At 41.0% G+C, this 21,713-nt stretch overlaps 2 protein-coding genes across 5 annotated transcripts; both read right to left on the minus strand.

Annotated features, from left to right (window-relative positions):
- Positions 1 to 735: 735 nt before the first annotated feature.
- LOC147231133 (SWI/SNF-related matrix-associated actin-dependent regulator of chromatin subfamily A member 2) lies at positions 736 to 7,188 on the minus strand. Of its 3 annotated transcripts, none has more exons than XM_086152303.1 (6): positions 6,891 to 7,188; positions 4,733 to 4,962; positions 3,585 to 3,690; positions 2,153 to 2,254; positions 1,842 to 1,980; positions 736 to 1,680 (listed from the first exon to the last, which is right to left on the minus strand). In XM_086152303.1, exons 1-6 carry the CDS (start codon positions 6,984 to 6,986, stop codon positions 1,547 to 1,549), a joined length of 807 nt encoding a protein of 268 aa, XP_086008429.1. In that variant the 5' UTR covers positions 6,987 to 7,188; the 3' UTR covers positions 736 to 1,546. The 3 variants fall into 3 exon arrangements, with proteins under 3 accessions (XP_086008429.1, XP_086008431.1, XP_086008430.1); XM_086152305.1 differs by having other exon boundaries at positions 4,733 to 4,991; positions 6,891 to 6,991; XM_086152304.1 differs by lacking the exon at positions 6,891 to 7,188 and adding an exon at positions 5,914 to 6,168.
- Positions 7,189 to 12,473: 5,285 nt separating this feature from the next.
- On the minus strand, positions 12,474 to 21,713 carry LOC147231134 (KN motif and ankyrin repeat domain-containing protein 1-like). Of its 2 annotated transcripts, XM_086153074.1 has the most exons (11): positions 21,659 to 21,713; positions 18,894 to 21,383; positions 18,658 to 18,810; positions 18,045 to 18,153; positions 17,802 to 17,969; positions 17,405 to 17,492; positions 16,616 to 16,835; positions 15,022 to 15,164; positions 14,015 to 14,215; positions 13,775 to 13,873; positions 12,474 to 13,657 (listed from the first exon to the last, which is right to left on the minus strand). In XM_086153074.1, exons 2-11 carry the CDS (start codon positions 21,175 to 21,177, stop codon positions 13,640 to 13,642), a joined length of 3,483 nt encoding a protein of 1,160 aa, XP_086009200.1. In that variant the 5' UTR covers positions 21,178 to 21,383; positions 21,659 to 21,713; the 3' UTR covers positions 12,474 to 13,639. The 2 variants fall into 2 exon arrangements, with proteins under 2 accessions (XP_086009200.1, XP_086009199.1); XM_086153073.1 differs by lacking the exon at positions 12,474 to 13,657 and having other exon boundaries at positions 13,725 to 13,873.

Genomic DNA, 21,713 nt, shown 5'->3' on the forward strand with positions numbered 1-21,713 from the left:
GAAAGAGAGGTATGCTGAGTGAGACAGAGAGGTATGCTGATGAGATAGGAAACATGACCAGTAGTCAATATGCATGCTGTCAATGGAAAAGGGAATGAGATACTAGTGCCTTCTTACCATTGTAAATCTGAATCCAAAGGAGCAAGTGTCTCACTAGCCATAAACCTCACAGCATGTCACTGATGACCACTTACAATGACGGGCATTCTTAGCAGTAGTTGGAAGAATTTTAGCTTTTTATCATTTTTGATAATCGAGAGAATTCAAATTTTTTAAACATTTTCTCCTTTTCCTTTAGAAATCGGTCGGTATTTTCCACGATTCAATTCAATTGTGCAGGTGATTGAACCGCTGTGGACGGTTGTGTGGAAACGGTTTGCAGTTAAAGAGCACTGAGTTGTTTTCACTAAATGACACAGCGCCATGTTGTTGCACAGATCTTGTTAATAATACCTTTGTCACAGCTTATTGTTTTTTTCCGAAAGATTCATTACCCCTATAATTGAGCCTTGGCTTCTTTGTGTTTGCAGCTCTGTCTGTTATAGAATCGACCGATGTGAAGTGAAACAGTCTGCCCTCATGTGACAATAAGCACAAAGTACAGCTTTGGCTGAACGTTTTATGAAACGGCAATAAAAGGATTAAAACCTCTCTGGTCTTTCTTGGAAGACACCTGACAATGTATCTAAATGAAGACAAAACTTCCGTTTGTGCTGAAATAATGACAAACACATTGGACTTTTAGATAAAATTTATTTTGCAAGTATTTAAGTGATACATGTTTCCAGGGATTGTCTCAACATCAACGTCTTCTACACCCCCTTTTATCCAATTTTAACTTTTCACACAAACTGTACAATATGCGAATATACTGTAACACAAGGGGCACAAATGTTGAGCTCAAGTACCCTCAACTGATAAGAATGAGACTTATTCCATGGAGTAAGAAATGAAATGGACACTATTAGTTATTGTACATATCAAGTCCCTTTGACTTAATATTTCCACTGTTTTCAAGGTTTAATCAAAGACGTGTCATCTCAAAATCCCATCCAGAGATGTCGTAAATTAAAACCCAGTCTTCGGAATTTTCAATTTTTCCTCGAAAAAAAAAATGCCTTCCCCGTGCGCTTGCTTTCTCGAGTCAAATGCGTCAACACTGTCATTGCCAAGGGCTGCACTTTGGAAGAGATATACCGTACGTATCATGCTCAAAGACGCGCGAAGGCATTTCATACAAACAATATATTGATAAAAAACGGTTGGTGTTTTTTACGTCATGTCTGTGGGAGAAATCAGAGCGGGGGAGGCGGGGCAAAAAGATAAAAGAATGAGGAAAATGATGGTTCTGTAAGAGCCCGGCTAAATCAAAAGCACTATGTGCAGCAAGATGCACTGGAGTGCACTCAGTAGAAATGAGCACAAGTGACTCTCTTCAAGGGACCCTATTTAATTTTCTTTGAAAATGAAGAAACCAACGGAAAGGAATGTGGCAGAGAAAAGACACGGACAGAAATACAAAAGAAAGCGTTGAGGACTGTTCAGTTCAACCTTCATCTTTTGTGGTGTTTTCCTCTAGATCCCCGCTACGATATAAATCACTGTTGAGCCTCTTGGCCATGGTATTTCTGCTTCTCTCCTCCTTGTTCCCTTTCTTTAGTTGGACAGTTAATGATGGAACTGGTATGAAAAGAAAAGGAAATAGCTTACATGCAAAACCGATGTCGAAATTTCCTTGGTGACTAATAATTAGATAAATAAAAGGAATGCGAAAATATCTTTTTTCTGTTTCAGCTTGCCGTCAACACAAATCCCTCTGCTGTTTACTCTAAAACTCTTACCTGCTGATGGAACAAATTGGTCTTCGGTTCCACCGCCGTTATTGCTGTGACTAGCGGCCTCCTTCTGTTGCTCCTCCGCGACAATTCTCTGTCTTGCGCTCTCAAAAACAGACTTAATGACAATTGAGTCCTCGTAGATCTGCGGGGGTTCAGAGAGACAAACGCGCATGTATGAAACACACACTAAAAACAAGCGTAATTGGAGCCGCATCAGTTACCTGCACCATCTATGATAAAAAGGGGAGTTGTGTCGCGTTTTGTCGAAAAAACATTTTTGATGTGTTCAAATAATGGATTTCGTCGAGGCTCACCTGAGAGCCCTCCAGGTTATAAGTCTGAGCGTTGTGACACAAGAGGAAAACATCCTTTTCCAAGTCCCCCACGCTTCTGTACTTGTGATTACGCACCCGTTCCTGTGAGGCAGAGAGTCTTTATCAAACTGAAGGGCGAGACACAAAGCGTGTGCTGCAGAATGCAACAAATCACCTTAATCTCACTAATCAACTGAGAGCTATTAGTCGAAGTTTTTTATCCTATTAACCCACAGCTTTAAACAGACCAGCGACATGGAAAATGAGCATGTCATAAAAACTGCTTAATACAGTTGTTAATATGGGTAAGAGCAGCATAAAGTCTTGAGACGGGCTGCGGGCTTTGTGTTATTATCTTAGAATAATAATAACTGTGGAGATTATCTTGTTTCGTTTAATGCAGAGCTTCGAGGGGGACATCCCATATTGATCGGAATATAAGAACACCTGCAACGTCTGGAACGTAGTTGTTGAAAAACAGTTGTTTTTCATGGATACACAGATGACCAACATTTTGTGGAGACTACTGAATGTTGGCACATTCAAGAAAAAGTTGTTCTTTTTTTTTTCTTATATAAATCTAAGTAGAAAAGACAGCAGGGCGGAACTCTTCCTGTTTTTTTTTTAATCTTTTGAATGTTTATTTTTGGGCTCGGCATCTATTAAAGCTACATGCTGTCGCACTGCATGTGCCTCGCAAAGCTCACATCACAACTTGACCTCAGTTGACTTTCACAACGTTTGTTAGACCAATCACTGAACCGAGCATGAATGATGCACCTGCTTCAAGACAAAATACCAATTCTTGAACTTTGATAATCAATACAGTTCTTCTCTTGCATATTGACACAATGTAAATAACTGATGGAAAATGTAGCGATAGTGAGTGAGAATGACTGAAGACACAAATTATTAATGTAAACTCTCAGAGATGTTAATAAACAAGGAAATGAGTATAGGTCTTATTCACGTCCTGTTCATTAATGTTATATCATTAAAATGACACAAGAAAACCTGAAGTTCAAGACGCTAGGAGTGTTTTGAAAGAAAATCGGGATTTGAACAAAGTTCAAGTCCAGATTTGAAAAATTGAGAACAACATCTCAGAAGGTATCTTCTCATTTGGTGACAAAAGTTAATTTAAAATGAGAATATTGCTCAGAAGAGAGTGATGACCTGACTAGCCTTTAGATTAACGCACATTGACAGGTAATGCTGCTGTTTAAGCAAGAAACCGCACTTACACAGTGATCTTTATTAAGTGCATTTTCGAAGACAACTTTTAAAGATGCATAAGATAGAGATTGCGGGGACAAAATTAATGTTAAACGAATACTGTGATAAAGTTGGTACGTAATTAAGCAACAAGATCTAGATTAGGGGACAAATCTGTTTAGTTGCAGGAGAGATGTGAGCGTCCACTGATACGTACCCTGATCCTCCTGAAGTCTACAGGCTTTCGGATCAACTCGTAGTATTCCGGTACCTCCTTCTTGGAGGGGAGCTGGACGAAACCTTTGCTGATCTGTCGACCCAACCTGGAAGTAGAAAGTGAGGGTCACAAAGACACAAAGTTAGTTGTTTTTTCTTTTGTCAAGTTTTTTCAAGAATATTATTTATGGATGCTCTGTGCTGTCTCTTCCTATTACCTTGAGAACTCATATTTCAAATTACAGTCGTTCATTTATTCTTTTTATGGCTGATTGCTGTTGCCTATTGCAGCTAATGAATGGTGAAAAACTCAATGGAACCTTATAAAAACAAAAAACAAAAAAAAAAGGCCCATTGGTTAGCACATCCACCTCACAGCAAGAAGGTTTGATTCTGACCGTGGGCTTTTCTGTGTGAAGTTTGCATGCTCTCCTGCATCTGTATCGGTTTCTTCTGGGTTCTATGTCCAAAAATATGTGGGAGGTTCATAGGAAACGCTAAAGTACTCAGGCGTGTGAACGAGAGAGTGATTGCTTGTATGTCTCTATATGCGGCCCTATTATTGATCCAGGGTTAACCCCGGATCTCGCACAATGACAGCTGGGATAAGCTCCAGCCTGCCCGCAACCCTGAGTGCAATATAAGTGGCATAAAAAATGAATAAACACATGCATTAAAAAATAAATCTAACACGTTGTGATGCTCACATGAACAATGATGCGTTAAGTTACTCTTTTCAGCCACCTTTCAAGTTCAAATTTTTCTGTGATTCACAAGAACACTGATAGCGTTTGATGAAATTTTTTTTTCTACTTCATGTTTTCATTGTAAAGTATGAAATACTTGCAACAGCCATGCTAAGTTTACTTGCACACTATTGAATTTTGTGCCAAACTTTCCCCATGTTCCTTGACTGTTGGTTAGACGTCCCTTTGGACTGATGCCGGATCAAACCTGGATTTACTGAGGGATATAAAAAGAATTGGACAGAATGCTGGATTTGGTGTTCCCTTCACCGGCTGAACTGTGGCAAATGAAGCAAGTTCGACTCCTTGGAAGAATCTCCTGCAGTGTGTGACCGGCGGACCAGATGCTCGGCTTGTAAAAATCGACAGGGAGACAAAGGGGGTCCGCTCCGAGCGCCCTCACCCGTCCTTGTAGTTGATAACCATGTCCACTAATGCGTTCAGCTGTCTGGTGAGCTCTGGTGGATTCGGAGGCAGTTTCTCAGCAGGCGGACGTCCTCGCTTCCTTTTGACTTTTTCGCCCGTTTCCTTCCCGGCCTGGAGCTCCTTCCCTTCAGGGTGATCGCCTTTACGCTTTTTCAGCCCGATGTCCTCCTCCATCTCCTCCAGGGTACCGTTCTCTCCTGCTTCAGGCTGCAAGGAGACGGAGAGGGGACATCTAGCTAACTTACAGGAGGGGGAGCAGAGTGAGATGGATGAAACATTACTACTTGCAGAGTATTAGACGAACAAAAGCTGTCATATTCTTCTTTTGTGTTTTTGGCGTTCTGTTCATGACCTGGGATGGACAATAACAACTGAGGGAGCAAAGTAAGATTGTGATTGACTCCAATCAAAAGCACAGGCGCAGTCTGAGTTTGTTGTAAGGACTCACTGAACCCCCGCTAGCCAGAACTAGGGTGCATGGCATGATTATTTATCAACTAGGGGGGGGGGGGAACAAGAAAAAAAGTCACCTAAAATGTTCACCTTTCCAAGAATTTACATAAAAGAAATGCAGATGAAAGTTTGCGTTCATCTATTCTGTTATCTTTCGCACTCTGCCAATGACTGAAAATTGACCTTTATCATTTATTTGACCATTGTAACTCTCAGTCACATGTCTCCAAGTGTGTGATTTGCCACAAGGGCACCCTGCTATGCAGCCTAAAACACTCAAATTAAAGCCCAATCTCAGGATAATTGCTTGTGCTGGCTTGGGATTATGCGTTGTGAAGTATGATTATTGAAATGACAGTTGGCTTATTCTTTATTACAAAAGCATGTGAATCTCACATGGACTGAAGCGACCCCAACTGCTTTGTCATCTTAGAAAAATGATGTTTTACAGAGGCTCGCGTGTCTGATGTTGATTTACTTATTTATTTCCGCGTGTGAACCTTGTGGAAACTAATCTTGGTTAATATGGTATGTATTAGACGTTAATAAAGTGCGCACTTGACATTGTGCGCACAAAAGATGCCGCGTTGGATGAAGCCGACTGCTGCATCCTGATTTATTTTTCCCACCGTTTCATTTACACCCTCGTGAATGTATCGGCTAAAAATATTGTGCTTTCCACAAAGGCAATTAGAGGCCAGAAACCTGAGTATGCATGCAGCACAGTAAGAGCAGCTCAGGCAGCAGCAGCAATCGGAGAAGAGAGGGGGGCATTAAACGGGGCATGCTGTCCAATCCCAAAAAGAATACCGACGCATCAGTCAAACCTTCAGCACAACGTAACGTGCCATTTATTGTTGAAATTTAACTCTTACAGGAACACAAAGACATCATGCAGTACTATTAGATTTTGCATGCAGATAGACCGAGGAGAAAAGCACAAAGAAGCATGGGGGGGGGGGGGGCAAAAAAAACAAAACAAAACAAAAAAAGAAAGAAACAAAAGGATGATTCGTGTCAGGAGAGAAATAAACAAGCAGAAATGGCTTGTCCTTCCCCATCAAATAGCCAGGGATGTGAATTAAAAGAGTCAACAAGACTGGAGAGGTAACAAAAGAAATCCTGCTCGTCATCGCTCGGCTCAAATGCAGCCTTTGAAAGCCCCGCTCCTCTCTGAGGGGCTGCAATCGTTCCAGCGGAATACTGGAGGGATAGAGGGGTAATCCTCCAAGATGAACCGCACGGCTCTGAAAGCTGCCTGATTGACCGTGCATGTGTGCGTGGAAGGGTGTCAGCGTGTGCATGTGACGCTCCGCGCCCGTTGCTATCTCCTAACAAGCCTGCCTCTTGCCTGACTAATCTGGCAAAGATTCCTGCTCATCTGTTACAACACACACCTACACACACAAACACACATGCACACACACCCACTTGCTTGCACACGCACGCAGATACACACACACGCGCGCGCGCGCGCGCAGACAGACACGAAAACACCAGAGACTGCTTGCTCTCCTTCCCCGGAGCGCGTGCACGCACACACGCACGCACATACACACCCTCACACACACACACACACACTCACACACACACATTTCATCCATCTCTTCCTCTCTTCCCATGCGGTGTAGCCCTGGCTGAATCCCGAGCCCGAGAAGAAAGACATGGAGGAGGATATTTACCTGACTGCAATCTGCAGGCTGGCTTTCAGGACCGACTGCAGCTGTGGGGGAGAGAATTAGCAAGCCAGCATAGCGGCGTGCTGCTAGTCTCTTCATCAGCTGATCACTCAGAAGCAGAGCCCAGAAGGGGGGAGAATAAAAGCGCTATGTTTTCATATACAAATCAATGGGCTGGGGGAAAATACAAATGCCAAACCCATCTCCTGTCTGCAGCTCTTCGAAGTCTTTTTCCTGACTCTGGAAGGCCCCGAGCTTGTCTCCCTCTGCATGTTTTTAATATCCAGTGTTGCCAGACCCTTTTCTGTTTTTTTTTTTTTTTTTTTTTTTTTTTTTTTTTTTGTACCCGTCCTACCCTTCTGTTAAAGTTATCAGGTCCATTTTTTTAGCTCTCTTTTCTTATTTAGTGTTGACTAACAGATGCTGGGATCTCAGCAAAAAAATGTGCAGCCTGCAGCAGCGCAGACATCCATGATTCACACAAGAACGGACATGTCTTTTTGTGTGCGAGGTTTGTGTGAAGCCCCCGGGGTGATTAATGCATAAATATTGACTCCGGTTACATTTGATTCTTGTGCCAAGATGGAAAGGAAAAGGATCTCTGCAATACTAATCTGCAACAGTTGCAGTAGAAACAGAGAACATTTTCTTTATCCTTGTTTTTGGCCAAAACACATCTGGTTTGCGTGAATCAATTTTTTTTTTTTTTTTTTTTTTTTTTTTTGCAAAAAAGGCACATCATGTTGGAGATCTCGCCAGAGCAACTGGGATATGCAAGAAAAACAGAAAGGGATGTTAAGGATCCCGTTGAATGTTATCCATATGATGTCAAACTTAAAACGTCAAAGCGCTGGGCTTTTTTGCATGATGCAGAAACTTGGCCGCTGGGATCGGAATTAACTGGGAACCATAAATGAAATCATGATGTGCATGAGAGGAACAGGAAATCCACAGCCTTCTTTTCATGCATTACAGCTAAAACTATCATCCAGCAGCTGCTCGGGACCATTCCTCTCTCACATATCACTCTTGCGGCCATTGGAACTGAGAGGAGAATGGGGGGAGGGGAGTTTCTGTGCCAAAGACTCCGAATATTAAAAAAAATTCCAAAACGGGGTTTGAACATCTCAAACAGTTCTATGGGACGCTGAAATTATGCAGGGTTCGAATGACGAAAAGCGCAGATGTTTTTTGTAACTTCTAAAAATTAACAAGCCTCCATGGGACTGTGTGGGTGAGGCGAAGGCACGGCTCAAGAATGAGTGGAGTTATTTTAAAATCAGCAAGAATTGGGTTCAAGATGAGCTGGAGGACAGCACCAAATAAGGGGAAACATAAAAAAAATATTCCAAGGAATTCCAATCTTTTTAAATTAATTTTTAATTTTTGATTCATTTTTGGATTAATTTCAAAATTGATCAACATGAGGTCAAAATACAGTAAAAAAACACAGAGAAATTACATGGAAGCAAGCAAGAATATATCATGGAAAAATGTCCCTTGGATAGCTGGAAGAAAAATTCAGACAAAACGAAACATAATAAGATGAAACCTTGCTAAATCAAGCTAATGTCCATAAAATGAATTTACAAGCACAGGAAATCACATTTAAATTAGAATTAACCTTTATTTTTCAATGTGCTTGGCTAATTACTTTTTATTTATTCATTTAGTGGGTGTCCTTATCAAATGAGCAGACGTAAGCAGAGGAAGCGTGAGGTCACAGCTGGAAGGATGATGGACTCCCCTAGTTGTTAGGGTTCGAGCGGTGGCCAAATGTACTTCCCAAGTGTCGGAACTGTGAAAAGTGAGACTGCCGATGAGGACTTCAGTCTTTTTAATAGCCAGCAGCAGAAGACCCCGAAAACATAATCAGTCCAATCGCCCTATTTGGAGTAAAATAAGAAGGATTAAAATCCCTGGCTGCCAAATGCGCCATTTAGCAGGTGACTACACCCACAGTCTATAGATGCATAATATGCGTGCTGTGAAGGAGCAGCCAGCCCAGCGGCTCAGAGTGTGCTGGATTCATCTGCATGAAATTACCACTGCTCCTACGAGAGGAGTTTTTATTTTTTTTAAAGACAATGGAGGCCAGCATTTGTTTTGAAGGCTGCGTCAATCAAATACCTGGAACACTCTGTATTTCATGTGTGGTAACGCCGTCACCAAAACAAAAGGTTGATGAATTAGCCAGACCCTTATTTCCAGTAACATTGTTTTTTTTCCAAGAATCACTTGCTCATAACCACCGCCTGTTACCATGGCAACAGCAAATTTTGATGGCGCAGCTTTTACATCATTTTTTTTTTTACTGCTGTTGCTGGGAAATTACTTGGAGCGCTCCAAGTCACACATGCGCGAGCTCAGAATAATGGGACACAGTGACATGTTAGGGTGGGGGCTGGGGGCCGGGGATGGGGTTTGTCTGGAGTGACAAGATGATAGCACATATCTCACCCTATTTTTGTCATGGGAGAATTTGATCTGCGTTTTCAAGTAGCACTTTTTAAAAACTGTGACATGGAACGCACTGGTTTTAAAAATAACATTTTTTGGATGAAGCCTTTAGAAATATGACTTTGAGAAAACAAGACCATTTCATACATCATTCCTGCTGGCTGCTTCTATCCTAAGAAAAGGTCAGATGAGGAGATAATCAGAAGAAATGGTGGTTAAATTTTAATCGTCCAATATAATCCTATCTGGTCCAAGGGAAGAACAGAAAAAGACAAGAAAAAATGCAAACACATAAAAAAAGCAAGATGTTTACAAAAAAAAGGGGGAATGACAGTTCCCTAATGGGTTCGGAGCAAAAATAGACCTGATATATACAGTATGTAAATCATGTGGTATTTTCAAATCAAAATTTGGATAAGTTATTGGGTGTCGCCATCCTGACAATGTATTTGATGCTTTCAAATTCAAAATTATAGTTATAACACTATCCAAGAGATGGAAGAAGGGGTGGAGGACCATCTTTTTATAGAGAACTACATAATAGGGCCTCAGTGGCAGGACGGGCAAAGAAATTAATTATTGTCTCACTTTTTATGTCAAAATTTTCCCTTCCCTTCTTTCCCGTGACTGACACCGTCCTCTGGCGGTTAAAGCTCGAGGGAATCAGCCAGAGCTGCAACCAGGTTGTTCTAGATTTTTGATAAATTATTTGTAGCGTAGTCAAAGCATGAACTTCAGCAGAGGAGGATGGAGTTCAGTGTGAACCTCCTGTGACCACGTAAACAGATGGACATGCCCACCTTAACAAATGTTCGTGAGCAAGTTTAGGCGCCTTGTAGGACACTGTTGCAGGACATTGATCAAATTATTGATTCATTTATTTATTCATTCATTATCTATACCATTTCTCCTGCATTTAAGGTTGGGGGGGTTGGAGTCCATCGCAGCTGTCATTAGGTGAAATCGAACACAGGGCAACATATGGAGACATAAAACTATTTACTTTCTCATGCATGTGTCAATTTCAGGTCCAGATAGGCTCCAGCAGCCCCCCTGACCCTGAGTGCAGGATAAGCAGCAGGCAATGGATGTATATATATATATATATATATATATATATATATATATATATACCATATATAACCACAGCCTGTCTTAAAGATATCGCTCAATACCTTTATATTGCAAAATATTTAGGAAAGTGAGACCACTGTGCTATTTCCAAAGTTGTAAATATTGCATTCAAACAGAGTTTCTTCAACTTAAAAGAGACATAAACTCCTCAAAAACTGCAGTGCCCTCACGCGAAGGACCGGATGATAAATATAAAGTGATGCTCGGTGGTAACATCTATCAAGCTCATGTCTGCTGGACCGGGTGATGGGGAAGCAGATGACATCTCATGTCATGTTTACAGGCTAAACTGCAATTTTTATTCAACACAAATTCATGTCTCTTTCACGCCTTGACTGTATAAGTTCTTTAATCAAAGCATTGCAATTAACACAATTCAGATAAAGGAAAGTCTCCAGGGGACTGAGTCATTAAAATGTAAGGTGGCCCAATATTATATAATAGATTGACTACAATTTTCTCTAAAGTTAGTTGAGTTAGTTGGGAACAAGTACAGGGCTGTGGATAAAGAATTAAAGTACAATGTGGATTAAACCAATAACTTGCTGTTGACAAGAAAAGGCTTATTTTCAGGAAAAGAGTGAGGGGTTGGAGGCTGTCAAGGTCAATCATATGAGATCTTTTGCGAACCAGTTACAGAGTTGCTACTTTCAACAACAAATCAACAAAGTACTCCATATTCTTTTATTTTTAACATTTAACAACAACTTCAGCTTCATTCATACCAAGCTGATGATAACTGGAGAAAAGGAAACAGTTAACAGTGTGTTTTTATCAAATGACGCATTCTGTGGTATTTTTGATCCATAAACTCTCACACCCAGAGAGACGTTATCGGCTCGATTCAAATGTGAGAACATTTCGGGTAATCCATTATCAGGCTTTTCAAACACCATGTGCACCAGAATAAACATCTGTACCAGCATTTTACCAAAGAAAACGACGAGGTGTTATTTTTTCAACACGATCCACTTCAGAACTTCACATAAAAAAAGATTGCTGGATTGAGACCAAAACGGGGAGGCCAATGTGAACTTCTTTCTGAAGCAAAGTCTCTCTGACCTGAAACAATATTTAGTGAGCACTGGGTCACTAACGTTCCAGAGCCTGAGAACTGTTCTTTTAAACACAAATCATAGAACAAAACCTTACACCTGCATTTAGCAAAAAATACCAACCACAGACCTTAATTTGCCAACGATATCCAAATAATCCTGTATGTAGGAGAGCCAGGGATTTCATATAGTGATTAATAAGCAGGAAAATACCAGATGTGTTCATATGGTTGGAGACAGGACATTGATAATTTTTATGGACCCCAAGCACTGACTGAAATAAGACCAGTAGGATGACGTCACTTCTAAAACCATTATTCTTTCTGTGATATTCGTTGGCCACAATAAACGCTCTACTACCGAATCTCAAAGGCAAGTCAAAAAACATCCTTTTAGCCATTTCTAATCTTATCGTCCCGTTAATGGATTCATTTGCATCAGTCTTATGAAATACAAAAAAAAAAAATTACCAGTGGAAAAAAAAAGCATCAAGCGTCTGGAGTCTTGTTGTTATTAATCTAAATGGGACTCATTAGCAACAGGGGAGGAGAGCAGCAAACAATAACAACATTATTAGCTGATTGGCACAGGTGAATGAAACTGCATGTGAGCTTGATTTGTTATAAGTCTGTAAGCACACCGGTGAGGCTGTGCGCACCTGGAGGAGGAGGAGGGTTTGCATCGAAATAATGGATCTGAAGAAATCTCATTAACCCTTTTTTTAATGCTTATATCTTCTTCGTGTCTTATTAAGTCTCATGAGTGCTTTTGTTGAGCATTGACCTAAACACAAACCCAGTTTGATAACCCTCGCAATCTAGAATACATAAATTAAAAAACATACATATCAATGAGGGACTACATGGACTACAAAGGATTTCACTAGTAATGTTCAGTAGTAATACAAAGAAATAATGCAATAGATAATGCACCACTTTATTCAAAATTGGACATTCAGCTGCACAGCCTTCGTCTGGGTCATACAGAAGTACAACTTCTTACACAGAGGCATGAGAGTCATAGATATGTAAATAACATGTTGTACGTATTTGGGACAGATGACGAGTGCAACTGCAAACAGAATAATAGATCATACTCTGTGATGCTTCATGAGAAAAAAAGGAACAAGAAAAACAAGAAGAAAACATAAATAATGATAAATTCATACTACTTTTTTAGCTTTACTTTAAATATTGATGTACAAGAGCTGTTCGAATGTAGATTCTTTTTAAAGAAAACAAAAGCGTTGCTCATTTATCAGTTATTCCATTTGTTTCTTCAAAATAATTACTTCCTCATCATTTATTTACAGATTTGTTGATTTCATTTCATCTCTTCAGTTATACTTATCTTTTTTTTTCAAATTTTTTGTATCGTTGCTATCGCCACTTTCAGGGAAAAACCTTCATACACGATGAGCATAAAATCTAAATTTAAAAACAGAAAATAAAATGCACGGAAAGTTAGTAAAATGATACAATATATTAAGAATGAAGTCATATTTTAATGTAAAAAAGTTAAAACAATAAAGTTCTGAATTTATTTGAAATGTTTTTGTTTCTTAATTTAAACTATTTTGACAGTACAATCATAGCTTAATGACAATATATTTCAAGAAAAAGCACTAAGTATTAAGAGAAGACTGTGGGCATAGAAGAGACATAGTATCATGCTAGCAATTGTTCATTTCCTGTTGAGTTTTCGCTAATTTTTTGGCTTCTAATGATGTGCCAAAAAGCCAAACATATACTTATGTGATAGGTGCTTTTGCACCTATCACATAAGGAGATGTTAATAGAAATTTTCAAGTGGCTTGCTTACAGATATCATCATTTGGATCTTCTTCATATAGTACAGAGAATGACAAAAGTTATAGAGAAAGTCCAGCTTAATGTTGCTCAATCGAGTGACGAAAAGCCTGAGCTGTTGTGCTTTCATGCCAGCAAAATTCCAATTCCAGATAAGAAAAACTGAAACAGCCAGGACCATTAAAGAACTTAAAATTCTTCTTTTAATATGTGGGATTTGTTACCTCCTAAATAAAATTCTTGGAATACCACCTCATTGACATGCGCTCCCACCAGAGGAGCAGCCAGACGTGCCTCAGTAATGAGCTGCTGCCTGATAGGACACACAGAAACATAAAACATAAAAAGTTTTTTTTTTTCCTCTCTTTTTAAAAAAAAAAAAAAAATCCTGTATTCAAAGATGTTACAGTGGTGAAAATGCATGACATACCCCTGGCTGTGCTTTGGAGAAGTTGGTATGTGCATAAAGCAGTACAGCAATGTCATTATGTCCAGCATCCAGTGCAACTGAAAGGGCTGTGCTTTCATCCTGAATAAAAAAAAAAAAGACGATCACTACGAGATGAAATGCGGTTTTAAACCTTCTAAACAAGTATTCAATGAAACATTTTAGCGATAAAAAAATAAGTAAATATGGGAACCACCAGACTTGTAACAGTGACTCACGTACACTGTCGGTCAGGGTGGCGTCGCAGTCCGGCTGTGCCAGCAGTAGTTTAACTATGTCGGCGTGGCCGTGCTCGCTGGCACACATCAGAGCCGAGGAGCCCTCGTCGTCTTGGAGATTGACCTTTGCCCCCCGTGCCAGAAGCGCCTGCACCATGTCTCTCCTGCCGTGGCTCACAGCCAGCATCAGAGCTGTCTGACCCGCCTGCAGAGATGAAGGCCGGGGGTCAAAGAGGACAAATGGTTAATGCTAAATGTCAGAATCAGGGTGTAATCCACTATTCTTGGCTGAAATAATAGACTTCACCTTCACAAGAAGTAAAACATTAGAGGAATCTTTTTTATTTGTGTGCGTGTGAAGGTCAACATAACACGCAAAGCTATGAAATGAGGTAATAGACCTGTTTGGAATGTTCATTCTCAGATTTCGACTTGACATTCGGTGTGAACTTGTGATTTAAGCCTTTTTTTTTAATACCTTCTTGTCTAACATATTATTTATTTACATGATTTATATCTTGTCTCGTCTAGACTTTTTATGAATCTATGAGTGTAAGTCAAATTCCTTGTTTGACTTTCTCTATTTAATTTTCTCTGTTCAGTTTTTCCAAGTAATTGCTTCTGGATTAATAAAAACAAAAAACAAAACAAAATTCCCCCTTTATTATGGATTTGGCAACATGAAATTAAATATGGAAAACTTAATAAAATTATGCATTTAGGGTATTTATTACAAAATGGTCATTACTTTATGAGGGCAGATTTTATTATCATATATCAAGCTGTAATAAGAAGCATATTTGTGTCCAGCTGGCTTCTTTAAACCCTGAACAATGCTTTTTTCTGGGAATACAGACATTTTCTGATTAAGAAAAATCATTAAAAATAAATGTAAATTTAGTTACTCAACAGAATAATATCCTGTTGATAGTGATACTGCTAAAAGCCAGTGGACAGAGAGAAAATTTGCATGGCAGGAGGGAATAACTGTTTACTGGGGAATAAACTGACCTGGCTGGCCTTGGCGTTGATGTCTCCCTTTGAAAAGAGCAGCTCCACAACTCTCATGTCCTCTGGTCTTTCCACGGCAGCAAGCGCAGCCAGCATGATGGGTGTGTATCCTGCTTTGTTCTGTTGATTCACGTTACACACCTCTGCAGTGGCATTTACCAGGGTTAACGCAACAAAAGACAGAATGCAAGCATGTTAATTTGTTTCTCACACGGCTTTAAAATGATTTTTTTTACATTTTCAGGGTGACGGCTATGAAGGAAAATTTAAAACAAAGGGTGTTTATTTGGGTATGGGATTACTGATTTAGCAACCTTTTAAAATTGCTAATAAAACCTTTTGCATCTGTGATGCTGAGGATCGAGTGTGATTCTCTAAAATCCTATTATTCTATTTTGAAATAGCTTAGATATCTAATGAAAGACAGTCATATGAATTCTCTGGATCGAATGGCCATTTGCTCCATGATTTAATTATTCATCATTTGTATAGTAATATGACTTAAATGTAGTATTTTATATCGCATCTTTACATATTAAGGTGGCACGTTGCTGCAGAGGTAAGCGCTTCGACCTAACAGCATGTGAGCATGTTCTCCTCGTGTCTGTGTGGGTTTCCTCGGGGTTCTCCGGTAACCTCCCACAGTCCAAAAAATGCAGCAGGTTAATTGGAAGAAAATTGGGAAAATTGCCCCGAGTGAGTGAATGAATGCCTGTCTGTACACGTGGCCCTGTGACTGACTGGCAACCAGCCCAGTGTGTACCCCGCCTCTCGCACTATTATGATAGCTGGGTCAGGCTCCAGCATCCCCTACGACCCTGCGACCCTGAGTGCAGTATAAGCGTATAAGACGATGGAGGGGTGGATCTTTACATATTATATGTACACTGATAAATGCATGTACTTTTATACAAGTACGGAACATTTTCGGAGCATGAAACATTTAAACCTCATGAGTCATAGAGTTGTTTGTGGAGGTTCTAGGTAATCCAGGTCACGGTGAATTCTTGTTGAAATCTGCTTGTCTTAGCAACTGGACTTGAACTGAAGAAGCCTCTCAGATGAGGGGTGAAATGTCTTCAAGTGAAGAAATTCAAGTCCAGTTGCCAAGACAAGAAGATTTCAACAAGGAGTCATAGAGTTGTATATACTTTTCTTAAGTTGGTAATTGGAATTGTTATTTCTCTGAGCTCTGAGTCAGAATGATTTATTCTGTTGTAACAACCAAGTTCATGACATCTTTGTTTTCTATTTTTTCTGCAAAATGGAGTTATAATTCATTTACGTTCTGCAGTGAGTCCCCTTACCCTGTAGGTTACATCATGCATTGTAGTTATTGAGATACAAAGCCCTCTGGTGGGAATGAGGAAACATAGCAGTTACAGGAATAACATGGAATTTAGCATGCTTCTGTACTTTATAATACTATCGTTCACATTTCTGTAAATAAATCATCTCTGCATTCGGTTATAAGAGATGGGTGTTGAATCAGCGAAGGTTATGCAATTGCTTTTTGTCAGTTCGGAACACAGTTTAACAGACAAAAATAACTTTAGAATAATTTCTGGTGACGCTGCTATGTTCTTCGCTGTACCTGAGTCAAGCAATTTCTTGACAACGGCAAAGTTGGAGTGCGACACGCAGTAGTGCAGGGCAGTGTTCCCATTGCCATCAGCCATATTGACTATGTGCTGCAGCACTGAGCGTGAGATGACCCTAAAGGCGGACAAGTGGTCCTCCACAGAGTCGGGAGCAGCAGACTTGTGGCTGGACACGGAGAACCACTCGAGTTGGCATGTTTGCAGACAGTCGAGCTGCAAGGAGAAAAGATAACAAGCACAAAAAACAATGATGCAAATGTATAAAATTGTGTTGTGAATTTCCTCGGGATATGCCATAATTGCCAGGAGCATCTATTTTTAATTACAGGGATGTGACTATAAATACACAGGGGAAGAGCAAAACAAAACCAAGCCATCTTGGCACACATCTCCAAAACAACACTGTAAAGGATGAGGACTGAAAAATTGGTGTCTAGCCTACTATGAAATCAATAATCTGCTTTTTTTCTGACCAATAAGCAGGTGTTTTTTTTTAACCATCTTGCCGGCGTGTTTTCCAGATTATCACAGAACCGAGGAGTCTGTGTCAAATGGAAATCTTTTTCAAAAAGTTAAAGAATTGCAAGAAGATTACAGTGTTGAAACATTCCAAGGCGTATTGTTTCCTGTGCCGGGGAAAGTTCTTTTTAAGGGACACGTTGGCCACAAGCAGCCTCGCCGTCTCTCCACACCCATCCCGTGTCAAACCATTAAACATGCAAACACACACCATTGCACAAGTTAGCGTCAATCAGTTTCCATGCTGGAATAATAAACCATACCAGTTCCTTTTTGGATAATACTGTGTCATCACCCAGGTGTATCTTGAGGGCCTGACAAGCAGAAAACATCTTTTCACTTAACTTGGACCTAGAGAGAGAGAATATTCTTCATTTAATTGGAATGAATGAAGGCTGATAGCGTTAAGAGGTGCGTTAAAATATCAAGATGAGAAACCTATCCTGGAGAGGGTTTTTGTCCTCCTTGTTTTATGTCGAAATACTGCATAACAGCCAATATCAATGGATTGGCATACATCAAGTATAGTACACAAATATCCAAATACACACACAAAAAAATAGCTGCAACAAAAATGAAAAGATTATAGACCTATGGATATCTTCTAGGACACAGAGGAAAAGCTGAAAGGGACAATGCCTTTCATTCTGCTTGTGTTACCTCTGCTGTGTGTGAGACTTTGTGAGCCCCTTTGTCCCCCTGTTGCTGACAGCTTTGCCTAGTCTTGTTTGTCGCTCATCTTGAGATAAATCTTGTAACTTTCTGGTTGACCTCCTGTCCACTTCCTCAGGTTTAACCTTCTCACTGGCAGAGAAGTTGGGGTCCAACCTGTACAAAGCATATCAACTGGTAACCCTGGGAGTCTGGTATTACATCCAGGAGTCTTGTTGCAGTGATACCTACCCCGAAGTCACCCTCATAAACCTCATGTTTTTCCTTGTGTTACTGCAGCTTTGGTCACCATTGTGTTTCTTTATTACATGATGCAGCTCACCAGAGTTCACTGGCCTGTCTAGAAACAAGGATGGAAAAATTTTAGATTAACCTTCTGGTTAAAAGAAGTATGATTGAAGAGACGCAAACCCTGCCTTTTGGGTCTTACAAACCCGAGGACCAGATTTTAGAAGAGACGTTATACTTTCACAACAGTTGGCTTCACCGTTCCATTTTAGACCCTTAGCCACAAACAGCTCTGTGGTGCAGGACGCCCTCAGAAAACCAGATATCATTCCAAATGTTACAAGTGTATCCCTCAAAAAGTAAACTTGCAAAGCCAAATGCAGCCACTTCCTCAAACCCAAATGCAATTTTTAACTGGGCCTTGAAAGTGATCCCAAAATGAACATGTTTAAACTCAGCTACTTTGACAAGGCAGAACCCTCACGTTGTTGACAGTATATTTAAATGTTAAGTATATTAAAACAAAATAATGCCATGCCCCTCACAGGAAAATATTCATCTGGTTAAAAATAATCATATCATGATGGCCTGCACAAAAACGTGCACTCATGGTTACCTTGCTGTGAAGAAGATGTTTGCTGTTCCAACATGTAAATCATTCTTTTCACCTCTGAATCATTAGTAGCCTGTGGACATGTTCCGGGATTTGCTTCGTAACACTTGGAGGAGTCATATATGCGTTGGGATGAAGGCTGCAAATCCCTGTTGGCTGTGACAAAGAGTGTATAAAAGTTAATCTTTTTGTGTGGCACCAACAAATGTGTTTCATTTACTAAATCCTGCCAGGATTACCTGATGGATGAGGTTCAAAAGGATGGATCTCTGTTCTGTCTTTGTTATTTAAAGGTAGTGTTGAGGTGGTGTGTTCTTGGCTCCGGTGCTGCTGGATGAACCCGTCCCCCTGCTCAGCGGGATCCTCTGTGAACAAATCCCCGTGCTCCCGAAGGAGCTGTTGCATCTTTCCTATGTAATGGTTCAGATCAGGGTCCCATTGGGAGCGTCTGCAGTGCTGCGGAGCCTGACCGGATGCACTGGGTGAAACGGAAAAATCCCGAATTTTTCCCTCTCCGACACCAATACTCTTTGTCCTGATGGGGTCAGGTAGATGAGATGGTCCGGAGGCCATGTTTCGTGTTTTTAGTCCAACCAAGAAGTTGTCATTAATGTTTGTATATCCAACACCAGTGTCTCGACTTGTCTTTATAGCTTTCCCCAGTGTCAGTAAAGAAGTATTATCTTCCAAGTGTGCAGTTCCTACACCAATTGTGCGAGTCTCTGGGCTGCATTTCCTGACTTTTTGACCGACTGACACGTTCCTTGTAACAGTTTGGGTGGTGTTAGTGTGCTTATCTTGGGTACTGAGGACAGTGTTCGTGCTTGAGTCTAGATTGAAGACATGCCTGGTGTTCGTAAATCGAGACACAGAACTAGGTGTGCTGTTGATATCCTGGGAAGACGACTGGAGGGATGCCATAATTCCAAGATCAATCGCTTGGATGGGCTCTGTGATCATGCCTCGAGAAATCATTTCTTTTGTTTCACAAACTGTCACGTTTACAGAACAATCACCACATGCAACAGAACGGCACGTAATATTCTTTTTCATCTCCAGATCTTCCAGTTTTATGTCAGTGTTGGACGCCGCATCACATGCCGATTGCTCTGTTCCGATCCCTCGTGTCTTTGTCGAAGCTCGGACCTCTACACCCTTCTCGCTTGTCTCTACCACCTCTCTAATATCCCAGTGGCTCATGGGTAAATCCGGTCCTATGCCAACATTTTTCCGTTCAGGCCCACAACAAGAAACTCCAACAGTCTTTAGCTCTATTACATCCCCGGTGCAGGCATCTTGAACCTCTGTGTGATTACCCACTCCTTGACTTTCCGTGCGAGGCCTGGCCTGAGTGCCTGTGCTTGTAGTGGATGGCTGAGAAAGGGAGGCTTTATCAGCTCGGCTTCTGGCCCCTGCAGCCTGAAGTTCCAGTTTCATGCGGCACATCTCTGCCTGCAAGGCTGATTCTTTTAATTCTGTTTCCAGGTCATTAATTCTCTCCTTCATGGCACTAATTATTAATTGCTGGGCATCACTTTCTAATTCCCGCACGTCATGAATTCCAAGATTAACTTCTGACACCTGTAAAGCAACGGACTTTGTTTCAACCTTTCCAGAGCATACATATTTGTTTTGTTTTGGAGACAAAGTGATACGCCTATCTTTATCAGTTAAATGTGCCACTGGGCTGGAAGGGCTGTCATTCAAAGGACTTTTGTCTTCCAACGCTGGCAAATGCCTGCTCTTGAGAGTCTTCTCCAAAGCTTCCATCTCCTCTGTCAGTTCCCTAAACTCCCAGCAGTCACTTTGCTGTGTAACCTCATGTTCCTCCACGGTACTGACTTTCTTCGAAACGTCCGCTATTTCTACTCTGTATCCTGTCTGCCAGATGGCATCCTTAATGTCATTATTTTCACTTTGGTTCCTCAGCTGACAGACCAGTTGCCTCTTTTCTTCCTTGAGAACTGAGATTTTTACTTGAAGGATAGGAATGATCTTCACCTGCTCCTCCAGCTCCTTCAGCCTCTGCAGAGCCACCACCATTTGATCACGCACACTCTGCAGGTGCATTGGCCCAAGGCCAGTAACCGGAGTGGATCTTCCAGAACTCTGTGGGCTAAGCCTGAGACAACCTGTGCTGCCTCTGCTGCCCAGTGAGCTAAGGTTAACATTCATGTTGGGCCCTGTAGCAGGTTTAGTACCACTGTTGTTTGGATTATATGCACCTATGCCAGTGTAGGGGGAGGCCGACCCAGGGGAACCTACTCCTCCAAAGCTGGCCAACCGTCGACGGGGACTGGGCTGAGGTGGAGTATGGTTCGTAACCTCCTGTTCCAAATTTTGGTCATCCTTTTCCACCCTGGAGTTTTTTCTTTCTGAGACAAGTGATCTTGTGGCAGGCTGTGGCTTCAACTCAGTGGGTGTCTGAGAGCCCTCCGATCCTTCATTCGTAGCAGAGATTTTATCTGAGAAGGATCCATGGGGCGGAGGAAGAGGAGGTCGACCTCTGGTTGCAGTGGACATGCCCAAAAGTCTTGTGTCATTACTGCCAGATGATGACAGGGTTTCTGCTGAATGGCTCTCGTTGGAAGAATTAACAGTTTGTGTTTTTTCAACATTATTAACAGCCACTCTGGGCCTCCTCTTTAGGCTTAATCGCTTAATGGTTGCGGCGTTATTGAAAGTCAAGGTCCAGCTGATAACTTTAGTCAAGTCATCAACGTTTTGACCTGTTAGAACCAATATTGCAGAGACTTTATTTTGCTAGTCTGACGCAGGTGGGAATTCAAAATTCTTGCTTGAATACAAAACCGAAGACAAAGCAGGAACATTTCCAAATAATATTACCCACGGTGTAATGCACAAGAATATCGAAATACAATATCCCAACTGTAGTACTACCGCTACTGCGACAAACGAAAAGTTTTAAACCTTAACTCTCCATTAATTTGATATAACCCCAGTAGACTGCATGCCACATGCTGTAACCATACAGTTCCCTTACCTCAGTATTCTGGCTTGTTGGTTACTCTCTCTGATTGAGTTGAGGACCCTTTCTT

The sequence above is a fragment of the Fistularia commersonii genome, chromosome 9, assembly GCF_037954325.1.
Source record: "Fistularia commersonii isolate RoL2024-O1a breed Wild chromosome 9, RoL_Fcom_v1.0, whole genome shotgun sequence".
Lineage (NCBI taxonomy): Eukaryota > Metazoa > Chordata > Actinopteri > Syngnathiformes > Fistulariidae > Fistularia > Fistularia commersonii.